Source organism: Scophthalmus maximus, chromosome 7 (genome assembly GCF_022379125.1).
Source record: "Scophthalmus maximus strain ysfricsl-2021 chromosome 7, ASM2237912v1, whole genome shotgun sequence".
Lineage (NCBI taxonomy): Eukaryota > Metazoa > Chordata > Actinopteri > Pleuronectiformes > Scophthalmidae > Scophthalmus > Scophthalmus maximus.
The window spans coordinates 16,452,501-16,465,000 of NC_061521.1; the positions used below are offsets into that span (position 1 = coordinate 16,452,501).

The window sequence follows — 12,500 nt, forward strand, 5'->3', positions numbered from 1 at the left end:
TGCGCATGTGTGTGTTCTACTGGGATTAGGATCATATCTAATATGCAACCTTTGGTTAAATTAAAGGTACATCCCCCATCTTAAGTCCCTGATTAATCTTACTTTCTATAGTGTTGGTCCTAACAGGGAAAAAAAGTAAAGCACGGCCTTCTATAAGATTATGAAAGTGAATATTTAGTGTATATATAGTGAAAGTGTATTTTTAAAAACTACGTGACAAAATAAATATATGCATCCTTTGCAAAAAAGTTCAACAAAGTGTTTTATATTCAGTCTACTACTACTACATGTTTATGAAGTGACAATATTCCCATCATGGTTTCTGGACGATGACAAATTAATGAACAAAATGAACAAATGAATCTGTTAATTGAAAATAAAGCACATTACAAGTTTCTCCCTACCTTCCAGGCATCTTTAATATGTTCTATTGTGTCTATAAGTGTGCAGCACAATATTTTGGAGGAGAACTGAGGAGAAAGTAGCAGTAAAATAAGAACAAAGTTCATCATGTGCCACAAATTTATAACTATAAGGAAGTCTTATGCACACCATACACATACACCCAAGACCTTCATTATCTTTGACTTTCGTGCTACCTCCCTGCCTCTCCACCCCCCTCTCCTCAGAGGCTTTGTAGTGAGTTGTCAGTGCAGCCGAAGAATCAAAGGGGGCAGTGGACGTTTGTATTTCCAGTGAACCTGCTTTATCAGACCGCTATTAATGTCTCTGTTGGTCAGGTAATTAAACCCAGGCGCTCTGTGTGTTTTATCAGTCGGCTCGCAGGCATGGGAAACTCTGAGACACACACACGCAGAACCACAGAGAACCACAGAACAAGTTGCACTTTTGTCAGTGAAGGATTTCTCCTCTTCTTGATCGCCCTATAAGGCCTTCTCATTCCTGTCACTGTCATCACACACTCCACTCAAATAAAATACTACATTTCTATCTTTTCATCATCATGTGGAAAATCACAGCCTGATCACAATAAATAACATCCTCACGACTGGTGACCATACAGCCAGATGCTCGCCTGATGGGAATTCTGAGTCATTTGTCAGTGTGCTCATAGCACATTCAGAACCTGTCCCCTGGAAAACTAACATTGCGTCTATACGTGTTACATGTGTGTTCTCCCATTAACAACATCCTGCCATCGATGGCTTGATCTTTTTGCGTTGCCATCAATTACTTCTGCACTCGTTAATTCCCGCTGGTCCTGTCGACAGGCAGGTTTCAGCCCTCAGCTTGAGGCAGCAGCTCTTTCATGAGCGAGTGAAAGGTCCGTCATTCTTTCATGAATGAAAAGGACAGGAGAAAGTGGCCTTGGCTGTATTTCAAAAAAAGAGTTTGCGCCGCAACGTCAGTTCAAATATTTGAAAACTGTCCGTGGTACACGTGTCTGTTTGTGTAACCGCAGCTCTGCTTCTAAACAGATTCATGTCCAAGAGGTTCAGGAAGAAGGACCTCAGGGAAAACTACTGTCGCAACCCAGACAACTCCACCGTCGGCCCGTGGTGCTTCACCACTGACCCGCGGCCACACCTCAGACACCAGGAGTGTGGCATACCGCAGTGTTCTCAGGGTAGGCCACACACACACACACACACAGGCACATACATACAAAACACGTCTGTGTACATCTGCGCTGACATTCATCTTACGATAATCCTCATTCCACGTTGCAAATTGCCTCACCAATTGCGGCTCGATAGGCTGAAAATGAGCTGCAGCAAATTAGGCAATCACGCAGTTGCTTGGACTAAGCAACACTGGCTGGACCATGACTTGACTCTACAGCCGTGTGTGTGTGTGTGTGTGTGTGTGTGTGTGTGTGGGTGTGTGTGTGGGTGAGCACAGCTTTTCTATATTGACTGAGGCCAGCTGCAGCCATTTCCAGGTGTGTGGTTCAGTTTATGCTGTCCACTCTCATTCCGTCAGCTTCGGGCTTTTGTAAATGGTTTGAACCTACAGGCTGTTGGAATGTAAAACGATATTAATCCCTCTGTCATACCCAATACATACATTCTTTGCTATTTTCGTATCCCGCCCTGCGGTATACACACAGAGGGGAAACGTTGATTTCACATTATCAGTTTGTTTTGGATTAATAAAACTTTTTTCATATATATACATCAACCCGGTTGTGACGAGAGATGGAACTTTCTCATCGGCGTTTCAGCCTCAATGTTAAATCAATGTCACTGTGTCTTCCCGAAGAGAGGGATGATAATGACCTGTGCTATCTAAGCCCTGGGGGGTTTCATTCTGTCAGAGGGTCGTTTCCTCTGCATGCACGACACTGGGTCATGTTAACGAGAACCAGGCTGTGGTTCGATAAGACAGGAAGGGGGATCCTTCTTGCTCTCCGGCTCACATGTGGTGCCCCCACTAGGTTATCACAAGTTGTACAACGGGGATAATGACTTTTTTTTTTATTTCGATGGAACACCTGCTTTCGTTCAGTAGAAAACCACTGGAGAAGTTTCTCCTGAAATTAGCTGGTCCTAATAGGAAACACACACACACACACACACACACACACACACACACACACACACACACACACACACACACACACACACACACACACACACACACACACTCACTCACTCACTCACTCACTCACTCACTCACTCACTCACGCATACAGACACGAAAACATGGCGTGCTGCGCGAGCACACGTACACATGCAGCCTGTGGTCCTAGCTGTGCTCCGTCATGACAGAATTGGACTCATAAACATCTGCTTTTAATCTGCATGGCTCTCCGTCGTTTACACTAGACAGTGTGGACGACTCACCATGCAACAAATGGTGCCTTTTTCTGCATCAAAGGGAGCCTTGCCTTTATTAGTGTGACACACGAAATGTTCTTCTATACATTATATATTTAAGTGTGTATTATGTCTGACCTTAATGGAGATTTATCAATTGTTTATGGTGGGTTTTTTCTATTGCAAAATGTTATTTTGTGGCAAAAAACCTGTGACCTAAAATGTATTAAATTGGATGATCCACTTTGTTTGAATGTTTTGCTTTTTGCGGCTACACCTGGAAACACTACTGTGATTTTCTAATCGTGAAAAGCAAACTCCTTACTGCTGATAGTGTTTCTCTAAACTGTTCCCCCTGTGTATTCGTGGATGTGTGCGCGTGTGTGTGTGTGTGTGTGTTGTTTTGCTCCGTAGTGGAGTGTATGAACTGTAATGGGGAAGATTACAGAGGACCCATGGACCACACAGAGAGTGGAAAGGAATGCCAGCGCTGGGACCTGGAGGAACCTCACAAACACCAGCACCAACCCAACAGGTGACACACACACACACACACACACACACACACACACACACACACACACACACACACACACACACACACACACACTCTCATACACACTCTCATGCACACATGAAACATTCATCTGTGTTACTCAAGCCCGCGCACATGGAGACATATAGAGTCAGAAAGCTATGAGAATACTCGATGTGATAATACAGTATTTTCACGAGGTCGTGGTCCACTAACTCTGGAGATTAAGTGATTTGGAGTCGGCCAGTGGACCTTTCCCTGAGCGATTGCCATCAGAATCCAGTGTGTAATGTTGTGGTTTTAAGCAGTGCTATGCTGAGAAAACTCTTCATTCTGACTTAATTGGCCCAAATTCCTTTAAGCTCTCTGTAGATTATAAAGCAGCCATGAGATAAGCATATACCTATTTTAGGGAGGCTGTGTTAGTATTCCTTACATGCTCTTGGTGTGTGTGTGTGTGTGTGTGTGTGTGTGTGTGCGTATCGGTGGCAGGAGCGTTCCAGCTTGTCGGTAGGCAGGTGGTCTGGATTAGCGGGGACTGTTTAACACATCCTTAATCATCCCAGTGTTTGTGTAAATGAGGTCCCTGACTGCTCATAGCACTAATGCAGTGAGAGGGTCCCTCCGCCTGATCAAGCATACCTGGAGGCGGCGGGCCGGGAGGGACGTGGGACTTGGGAACCACTGACTGTCCAAAACACCTGCAGTGGTGTAGCTTATTTCCCCCCGTCGCTCCCCCCTGAGCCCTGCACAGATTCTCCGATAGGAGCCCTGGCACCATTTCCAGTAATTAATGCTTTCAATTGCGCACAATGGTGAATTGTCTTTCCGACTCTACCCGGCTCTCAGGCACCTCTGGGGCTTTGATTTAACAATTAGTGTTTTTGTGCCACTATTTTTAACTGCAAGTCAGAGTTGGAACGGTGGGCCACAGGGAAAAAAATGTGATTTTCAGCAAAGCTTTTTCACTCCTGCGTCTATTCTTACCCTGAGGTTGTATTATGCTGTATGTTTTGTATTAGGCACCCTGACAAGGGCCTGGATGATAACTACTGTAGGAACCCAGACGGACGCCACAGACCCTGGTGCTTCACCACAGACCCAGACACACCCTGGGAATACTGCGACATCAAAGTTTGTGGTAAGCATGTTTGTTTGTGCGCGGTTGAATGCATTAGCATTCGTCATGCGTGAGGAGCGGTTGTCTATACATGTCTGTGCGTGGGTGTGTTTCAGTCGGCACGGGCCTGCGAAGAGTGACTGACTGCGCCAGAATTTACAACTTCCCGTACCTTTTATTTTACCACTCCTCTTCCTCTCATTGGCTGATGCTAGTGAATGCACAGGCGCTCGCACGTAATAATACTAATAATAAATTTCATTTATAGCGTACGCGCACACACACACACACACACACACACACACACACACACACACACACACACAAACACACACACACACAGTTTTTCCTCTTAGGGTTCGCTTTCTGTTATGTCTTCTCTAATAGACATCATGTTTATTTTCTCCCCTTCACCGTCAGACCTGCTGTTTATTGTTCTACGGCAGCTCTCCCGTGTGGTGGTCAAACGGCACAGGGCTCAGTTTCTGCTCCACATCGACTTCCTGTTACACACACACACACACACACAGACACTACAGCCGGGGTCACTCGCACTCGGAGCAGATCGCTTCCATCACACCCCTTACGCGCGGTGTAGGCGCCGCGGTTTGACGTGGGAGAGAGAAAAGGCGCACGTGTCCGTGCACTTGCAGTGAACCGACAGACGCTCTTCGTCGACCATCGGGAACAAGTCACTGAGGGCTGCCACTGTTGTCCTCGAGAACATTACACAGAGTTAGAGAGCGGTGGTGTTATTGCTGGGCTCAGCGTCTTCCCCCCGAGCCCTGCGAGTGGCCTGTTTGCCTGCTGGAGTCATCAGCAGCCCTGGCAGCATGTTTACTAGATGGCACTCCTCCATGTGGACCCAGTGATTCACTGTTCCCCCCCCCCCCCCCCCTCTGCCTTTTCCCCTCGAACAATCATCCCCTACTCTCTGCATTCTCTCCATCTCTCCATCTCTCCATCTCTCTCTCTGTCTCTCACTCCCTCTCTCCGATATTGGAGTTTTTTGGGGCCAGTCTGTGTTTACGACCCAGTTAGCCTTAATCAAAACGAGGCACGGAGGAGCGAGAGCAGGAGACGGGGAGACAAAGCGTTCTTTTGTCCAGGCACCGCTGTTTTGTTTACTGTCACAACTGGTGCATGTCTATTTTTAGACGTACTGTATGGGCTGGAAGCATCTGGTTTTTAGAGTCCTGAAGATCTGCATCTTTATATACACACTGTTGGATACAAACCACGCACAATACTCAGCTCAGTGAACTCACATAACGTGTGTCTAATGAGCAGCATTTCTTGTAAAGAGGATTTTCCTTTTTTTTCGATTTTAGCCTCATCACACTGTCGGTTTCTTCTGACCGCAGAGAAGCAGCTATTCTGAGCAAAGCAGGTGGCCAAGACATCAGGGCTCTTCAGCCGTTTCTCATGTCCAAGGCGCTGTCACACTAAATGATTTACTATTCATTATGCGTCGTTATTGTTTGTGCATGTACTACAACTACCTGAATTTTTGGACCCAATTGATTTAGCCGTCACTCTTGACCAGAGCAATAGTTGACAGTCAGAAACCATGCATTGTGTTACTGTTACGACTGGGATTGGGACTTCATGTGTGTCAGTGAGAGAAGTAATCATTGGAAACAATCGAGGAACGGCAGGTAAAATGGACCATCAGTGTGACTCTATAATCTCTAATCTAGTTCATCGAGGCTTCAGCGCAGCGCCAGAGTTTTGCCTCACATACATTTCCCTCATCTCCAACTCTCTCTGTGGTTCACAGTCATTGTGTTCCGCGTCTCCCCATCCACGATTTCAGCCAAATTTGGTTTTCTGTTCATTTCTTCGCCATTCCTCCTGTGCAGATCACTGGATAAAATGAACTTCCTTTTCTACTTTGGTACAGTCACATGTGAAATTTTATCTTGTTATTAAATGTGGTGGTTGCTTATAACAGCATGACTGAAACCCTAGGATACGGTATGCTTGGCTTATGCATAAATTGTCTTTTGACATTCATAAAATATGCCCCAGTCTTTCATGTTTTCACCCACAGCATTCCAAAATATTGAACTGCTATACACTATACTATATTGTTCTTTTAATATGCCGTAAAACTGTGTAAAGCTTGGGATGTTGGAAAAAGACGGTGAACTATGTTACACATGTTCTACGCTCCCTTGACCAACCTAACCCACGCCCTGAATATGTTTTGGCTCTTTCACAGAAACGCCTCCCAAAAGTAATATGGTGGAAACAACCGGGTGTTACCAGGGAAGAGGGGAGGGTTATAAGGGGACAGTGGACATGATGCCCACTGGACTCACCTGCCAACGCTGGGACTCTCAGTATCCCCATAACCACACATTCTTTCCTCAAGCTTATCCCTGCAAGTGAGTCAGACCTTCACACAAGACTGCCATCCACTCAGTCACCCACCTGCATGTACTGATACCTTTGAATGAGTTCATAACTTGGACTTTCTCTGTGTTTTCCAGGGACTTGAGAGAAAACTACTGTCGCAATCCAGATGGCCAAGAATTCCCCTGGTGCTTCACTATGGACCCAAGAGTCCGCACAATGTTCTGCACCAACATTCCCCAATGCGGCACCCAAACCAAGCCTGTCAGTGGTGAGCGACTCAACAGCTTCATCTAACACGTGAAAACTGAAAGAGAAGCGCTGATCCCCCCATCATCAGAAGCAGAGCAAATTCTTGCATTTTCGTGTTTCGTGCACCGCGGAGTTCACATGAGACCCTGTAACCACACGTATTCTTTTGTAACCTCATTTACTCTGAGGAAAACTGCAGCTCTATATGACTGTGGGAAGGACTGACCACCACGCCTCACATAAACCAACTCTGACAGCGGCTCAGCATCGTCAGGTCTCAATGGACAGTGAAAGATGGAGTGGAAGGATTAGTGCTCGGCAGGATTCTTTTTTGGGGATTCAAGAGATTTGGAAGTAAAAAGATGTAGATCTGTGGCAGAGTGCGCAAATTCAAATTTCCCAAGAGATTGTAGGGATATTTCTTTGAGATTGTGTGGCCTTGCATTGGGATTTTAAACCCTCTGTGGTGTACCCACGAGGGCTGAATACATTCCCATAAGAGATGCGGGGTGACAGACGGCTTTAAAACCTCTTTTATGACCCATGTTTTTCTTAGATATAATTGTGGATGACTCTGTTTTCCCAGCTCTAGATCCAATGACAACTTTGATAGCCAAGAAAAACCCATGGTTGCTTTGGTTTTTCTGATTATGACTGAAGTGCCCCTTGTTCATTTTGTTGTAGTGATACAATAATAGCATAATGTATGACAAATGCACAAAGTCTATTGTGTTAAAGCAGGTTTATAGACGCTACGCAATCGTGTCTGCTGCCTATTTCTGTTTTGTTCAAAGCTGCTGTTTGTTCGTACAGACAAGGAGTTGTGTGTCGAGAATGACCTTTTTTGTTGTGTGCCCTCTTTTTTTTGTCCAAATCTAGAGTGCTATGAAAGCTTTGGAGAGAGTTACCAAGGAGAGCAGTCAAGGACCAGATCAAACCTGCCCTGTGTGCCCTGGACAGACCACAGCAACAGGTTGGTCCACTGGATCCCTGCTACTTTTTAAACCTGATAACTTTCCCAAAACCACAATGTACAAAACAGACCTGCTCTATCAATACACTGCAGACAAGAGTGTCTGCATGAAACTGGACGAGCTCACTGGGATCAAAGCAAACATTTGATAATGAGCAGAAAACGTGCTAATTTCAGTGCTTGAGAAATGATCTCCCAGTGACACAGGCGCTGTCCACGGAAGCCTCAGTGTGCAGCCGAATGCATTCACGTTATCAAGAACCATGTGTGCGAACATGATATGTGGTGGTTAGTGTGGGGCGGTGACCTATTATTGACCTCCAGATAAGTCTTAGTGTTGTTAGCGGATCAAGTTGGGCCTCTTGTTTCTCCGAGGAGAAAACGTCTCCTGCGGGTGCCGTGAGTAGCCTCTCCAGCAGCTCCTAATGGCCATAGAAGTGGTTCCCTGAAGATGACCTAACTCAGCAGGAATGACTCCCAGTGATAACTTGGCCGGGGGATATACACTTCGCTCCTCACCTATGACCCTGAACCCCTCCTGTGAAAGAACGCCTCAAAGCCAATCTGCTCCACCGCTTGGCTCCTGCCCAGGGTCAAAGGTCGGGGTTAGCGAGGCAGACTGAGAGCTGGCTGTTATGCTAGCTGCAAGAAATACAACACATAAACACAGATTCGGAACTCGCTTAGATATGGCACCCAGCATCCCCTCTCGTGTGTCTCCCCTTTCTCTCACAATTCTCCACGTCATCAGTTCAGGAATTTAGTGTGGGAAAGAATTCCGTCTGTGGTTTTAAAATTCTTATGAGAATACCCTTATGTGTGGAATATGTCTACATGAGCATGCGTTAGGTATGTGAGTGTAGGTGGATGCATACTGTCCCAGTGAGTAATCCCTTTGCAGAGCCTACACAGCTGCGTAGTCTCCGTCTGCCCAGATCCTATCTGGCCAACTTTGTTCATCTTTAACTAATAGTAACAAAAAGTACATTCATCAACAGCCTAATTATCTGCTTAAGGGGGGGAAAATGTATTTGTGTTTTGAGAATTGTCTTTGGGGCTTACTGAATGTTGATAAAAGAGTGGTTATTGGATCCTTTGTGTTTGTCCAGCGGCGAGAGGGGCATGCTGATGGCCGGCCTGGAGGGAAACTACTGCAGAAACCCGGATAAAGACAAACACGGCCCCTGGTGTTATACCAACAACTCTGCCATACCATGGGACTATTGCACTGTAAAGCCATGTAAGTACGTGTGTGTGTGTATGTGTGTGTGTGTGTGTGTGTGTGTGTGTGTGTGTGTGTGTGCATGTGTGTGTGTGTGTGTGTGTGTGTGTGTGTGTCCTGTGTGTGTGCTTGTGTGTGTGCGAGCTTGCAGATACACACAACCACAGACACAGACACACCATTAGGGGGAAAAAAATCTGTGAGTCTGTGTGAAATTAAAAATTTGCCACATATTTTCTGCCACTGACTGGTTGTCTGTCTCACTTACACACACGCGCACTTTATTTGCAGTGTGCAGATCTGCCTACACTTGCAGGTCAGTGTGTGTCAGAGGAGATTCACAACTCATCAGGTAGACAGGGGAGGGTTCATTCTAACGATTCCCACATGGACCTAAAGGCATCATGACTGTCTTCCTTTATGCTTTAGTGTAATTGTGTTGAGATAAAAACTAGGCAGGTATCCACGGTGCCTATGGCGAATAAAAAAAACGTTTTTTCAGCATTTACTACTCCTTACTCATACTTTATATCACAAGTAATTTGTTAGCCTGGATATATGTGGAAAAATGCATGCATTTGGTATCTTAAATAGTTACATTTGTTTCTTTTGTTTCTACCAAAGCCCTCCTGGCAAAAAACAACAACTCTGACAGACAAATACAAGGTCCCTTGTTGTTGTGGCTGTACTCTCACCATGAAATGTACACCGCTGTGTTGGCTCGTCTTTTATCTTGTATCAGTTAATACTTCCTTGTTTGTCTGCCCTCCTTTCTGCAGGTGATGCTTCACAGAACACCATTCCACTGGGTGAGTCTCTCCGTCTGTCTGGGTTTTGCAGGTGGCTCTGTATTTGACAGCCTCCAACGCAAGTCGTGGTGTTTTCAGAACGGGATGGAGTCCATTTTTGTGTGCAGCTATTATGGTACATGATGCGGGACATTATGTTGTCATGATGACATCGGTTGCTGTCTATGTGTGTATACATCTCTTTAACATTACTCAAGAACAGAGGGTGAACGCCTCAATCGCTTGACACTCGGAGTTTAAATTACACTCGTGTGTTATGTGAGCATATCCTCTAATTACCTTAACTAATGGCCTCATCAGCATAACTGGTGTTTCATATATAACGATTATTATGGTGAATCATTCGACAGCTCAAGTGCCTCTTGTATTGCAGCTGTGTAAACGGTTAACTACAATTTGTCTCTGAATGCATATCATTATTATCATAACAACCGTATTTCCAATTAAAAACATATCACAGGAAATCTGGATGCATGTTTCTGCTTCCAGGTGAGCTATCCTCTGTGGGGTGTTTCGTCCATAAGCAAACCAGGATTGTTGGAGGAGGTCCAGTGAGCATATCAGACGGCAGCTGGATGGTCAGCATACAGAAAGGGTAAAGCGGTGCATTTAAAATTCCACACATCTTCCTCTACCAATGAAAAAATGGGAGGCCATCCTGCCCACACTACCACTGAATTCATAAATAGTTCTGTGAAATTGCTCTTTCTGGTTATTTTTGTTTTCAGTACAAATGAGGCTTTTCCACTATGCTCAACATCGTTCTGTCACATGCAAGCAGACATTTGAGCAAATGTCAGGATTTTTTCTTTTGATGGTTTTAGTTGCCTTAATGCCATGTATGTATTTATGGTCCATCAGTAGATTCATAGAGAAACAGAACTCAACTAATTGTTAAAGAGGAGGGGGCAGCGCAGTACTGAAGCAATATTCCACTGCAGTGCCTGCAGCACAGTTTTGAATCCTGCGAAGCCCACATCCACTGTATCAAATTTAGTTAAGACAGAGATTTATAGGTGAAACTCTTTCCTCTTCTTCAACCGATGCAATGAAACAGCCTTTTAAAGACATCATGTGTTCATGTCCGCTGATGTCTTGGATGCGTCCTTTATGTGCCATTTCATTTTTGTGCTCTTCCCAGGTCAGTGCACTGGTGTGGTGGTTCATTAATACGAGAGGGATGGGTGCTCACTGACAGACAGTGCTTCTCCTCATGGTAATGCTCCCCGCCTATTAATGCAAATGCATTTTCCTATGCTTGAACCACAGACTTGAACTGTCTGTGCACTTTTTTTTCATACCGTCAATGTATTAAATGCAAGATTTATTTAATCCGTTCTTCTTTTTTATCCCCCTTATGTTAAAGCTTAATTGACTCTTCTCAGTTTTTTACTGTGTCCCCTGATCAGTAATAAATGTGGAATATTTTATGAAGTATTGACTCTTTCTTCCGCATCTTCAGTGTTCCAGACCTCAGCGAGTATCAGGTGTGGCTGGGAGTCTCTGATATTCGAGAGGGCGCTCCTGACTGGTCCAAGACACAGGAAGTCAGCATAGCCCATGTGATATGTGGCCCGGAGGGCTCTAGTTTAGCTCTCATAAGGCTGTCTAAGTGAGTGCCTGGAAAGATTATCTCAAAGATAAACTATATATACACGTGTGTGTGTGTGTATGTGTGATGTTGATCATGCTTTATATTTTCTGTGTGCAGGCCGGCCCTTCCTGCAGACAATGTCCATACGATTCAGCTGCCTGTGGCTGGGTGCTCCATCCCAGAAGGAACACTGTGTAAAATGTATGGATGGGGCGAGACCAAAGGTACAGCTATTCTATACACTATTTTCACTGCAGCTGTTGCATAGATTCATACTCTTCAGGTCTCCCAGGTCTGCAATGTATTGCATTTATATTGCATTTTTCCTGCAGCAATCCTGATTTATTTTCTGTATTCATTTTTTTCCCCTTAAATGATATAAGGTGGTGGAGCAAAGTATATCGTAACGCAGTCATCTCTTGAAACAATTGGTTACATAATAGCTGCGGCCATATGTTTCAAAACCTCGGATGAGTTCTGCTATTTGTGTGGCTTGATGTACGGACAGGCTCAGGGGAAGACTAATATCTCCAAGTTAAAGTGTGCCATGATGTCTGCATGAATCATTCAGACTTCCTTCCATGCACTTAAAAATAGAAAACTGCTTTATATATGACTATGTTTATATTACAAGATCATGTGCATGCCAAAAAACATTGAGGTTCTACATTACATTTGTGTTGCATCGTGCTACAACAGAACGGGAGCAATGAAGTGTGACTTTGACCTCTTTCAGGCACTGGGCATGACGATGTACTGAAGGCGGTGGACCTGCCCATTGTCAGTAACGAGAGGTGTAGAGAAATGCACAGGGGGAACTTCCACATCACCAACACCAAGATATGTGCAGGAGGCAA

The 12,500-nt window shown here is 44.9% G+C and overlaps 1 protein-coding gene across 1 annotated transcript in view; it reads left to right on the forward strand.

Moving 5' to 3' along the window:
• LOC118315498 (hepatocyte growth factor) overlaps nucleotides 1-12,500 on the forward strand; it is a 17,852-nt gene that overhangs the window by 3,047 nt on the left and 2,305 nt on the right. The window contains exons 5-17 of the mRNA XM_035642820.2: nucleotides 1,440-1,588; nucleotides 3,195-3,315; nucleotides 4,338-4,456; nucleotides 6,660-6,825; nucleotides 6,931-7,064; nucleotides 7,925-8,018; nucleotides 9,128-9,258; nucleotides 10,020-10,049; nucleotides 10,539-10,644; nucleotides 11,191-11,265; nucleotides 11,512-11,661; nucleotides 11,761-11,867; nucleotides 12,380-12,500. The exon at nucleotides 12,380-12,500 is cut by the window's right edge and continues 22 nt beyond it. Of these exons, the coding sequence (XP_035498713.2) occupies nucleotides 1,440-1,588; nucleotides 3,195-3,315; nucleotides 4,338-4,456; nucleotides 6,660-6,825; nucleotides 6,931-7,064; nucleotides 7,925-8,018; nucleotides 9,128-9,258; nucleotides 10,020-10,049; nucleotides 10,539-10,644; nucleotides 11,191-11,265; nucleotides 11,512-11,661; nucleotides 11,761-11,867; nucleotides 12,380-12,500 (1,503 nt within the window). The remainder of the gene's footprint in view (nucleotides 1-1,439; nucleotides 1,589-3,194; nucleotides 3,316-4,337; nucleotides 4,457-6,659; nucleotides 6,826-6,930; nucleotides 7,065-7,924; nucleotides 8,019-9,127; nucleotides 9,259-10,019; nucleotides 10,050-10,538; nucleotides 10,645-11,190; nucleotides 11,266-11,511; nucleotides 11,662-11,760; nucleotides 11,868-12,379) is intronic.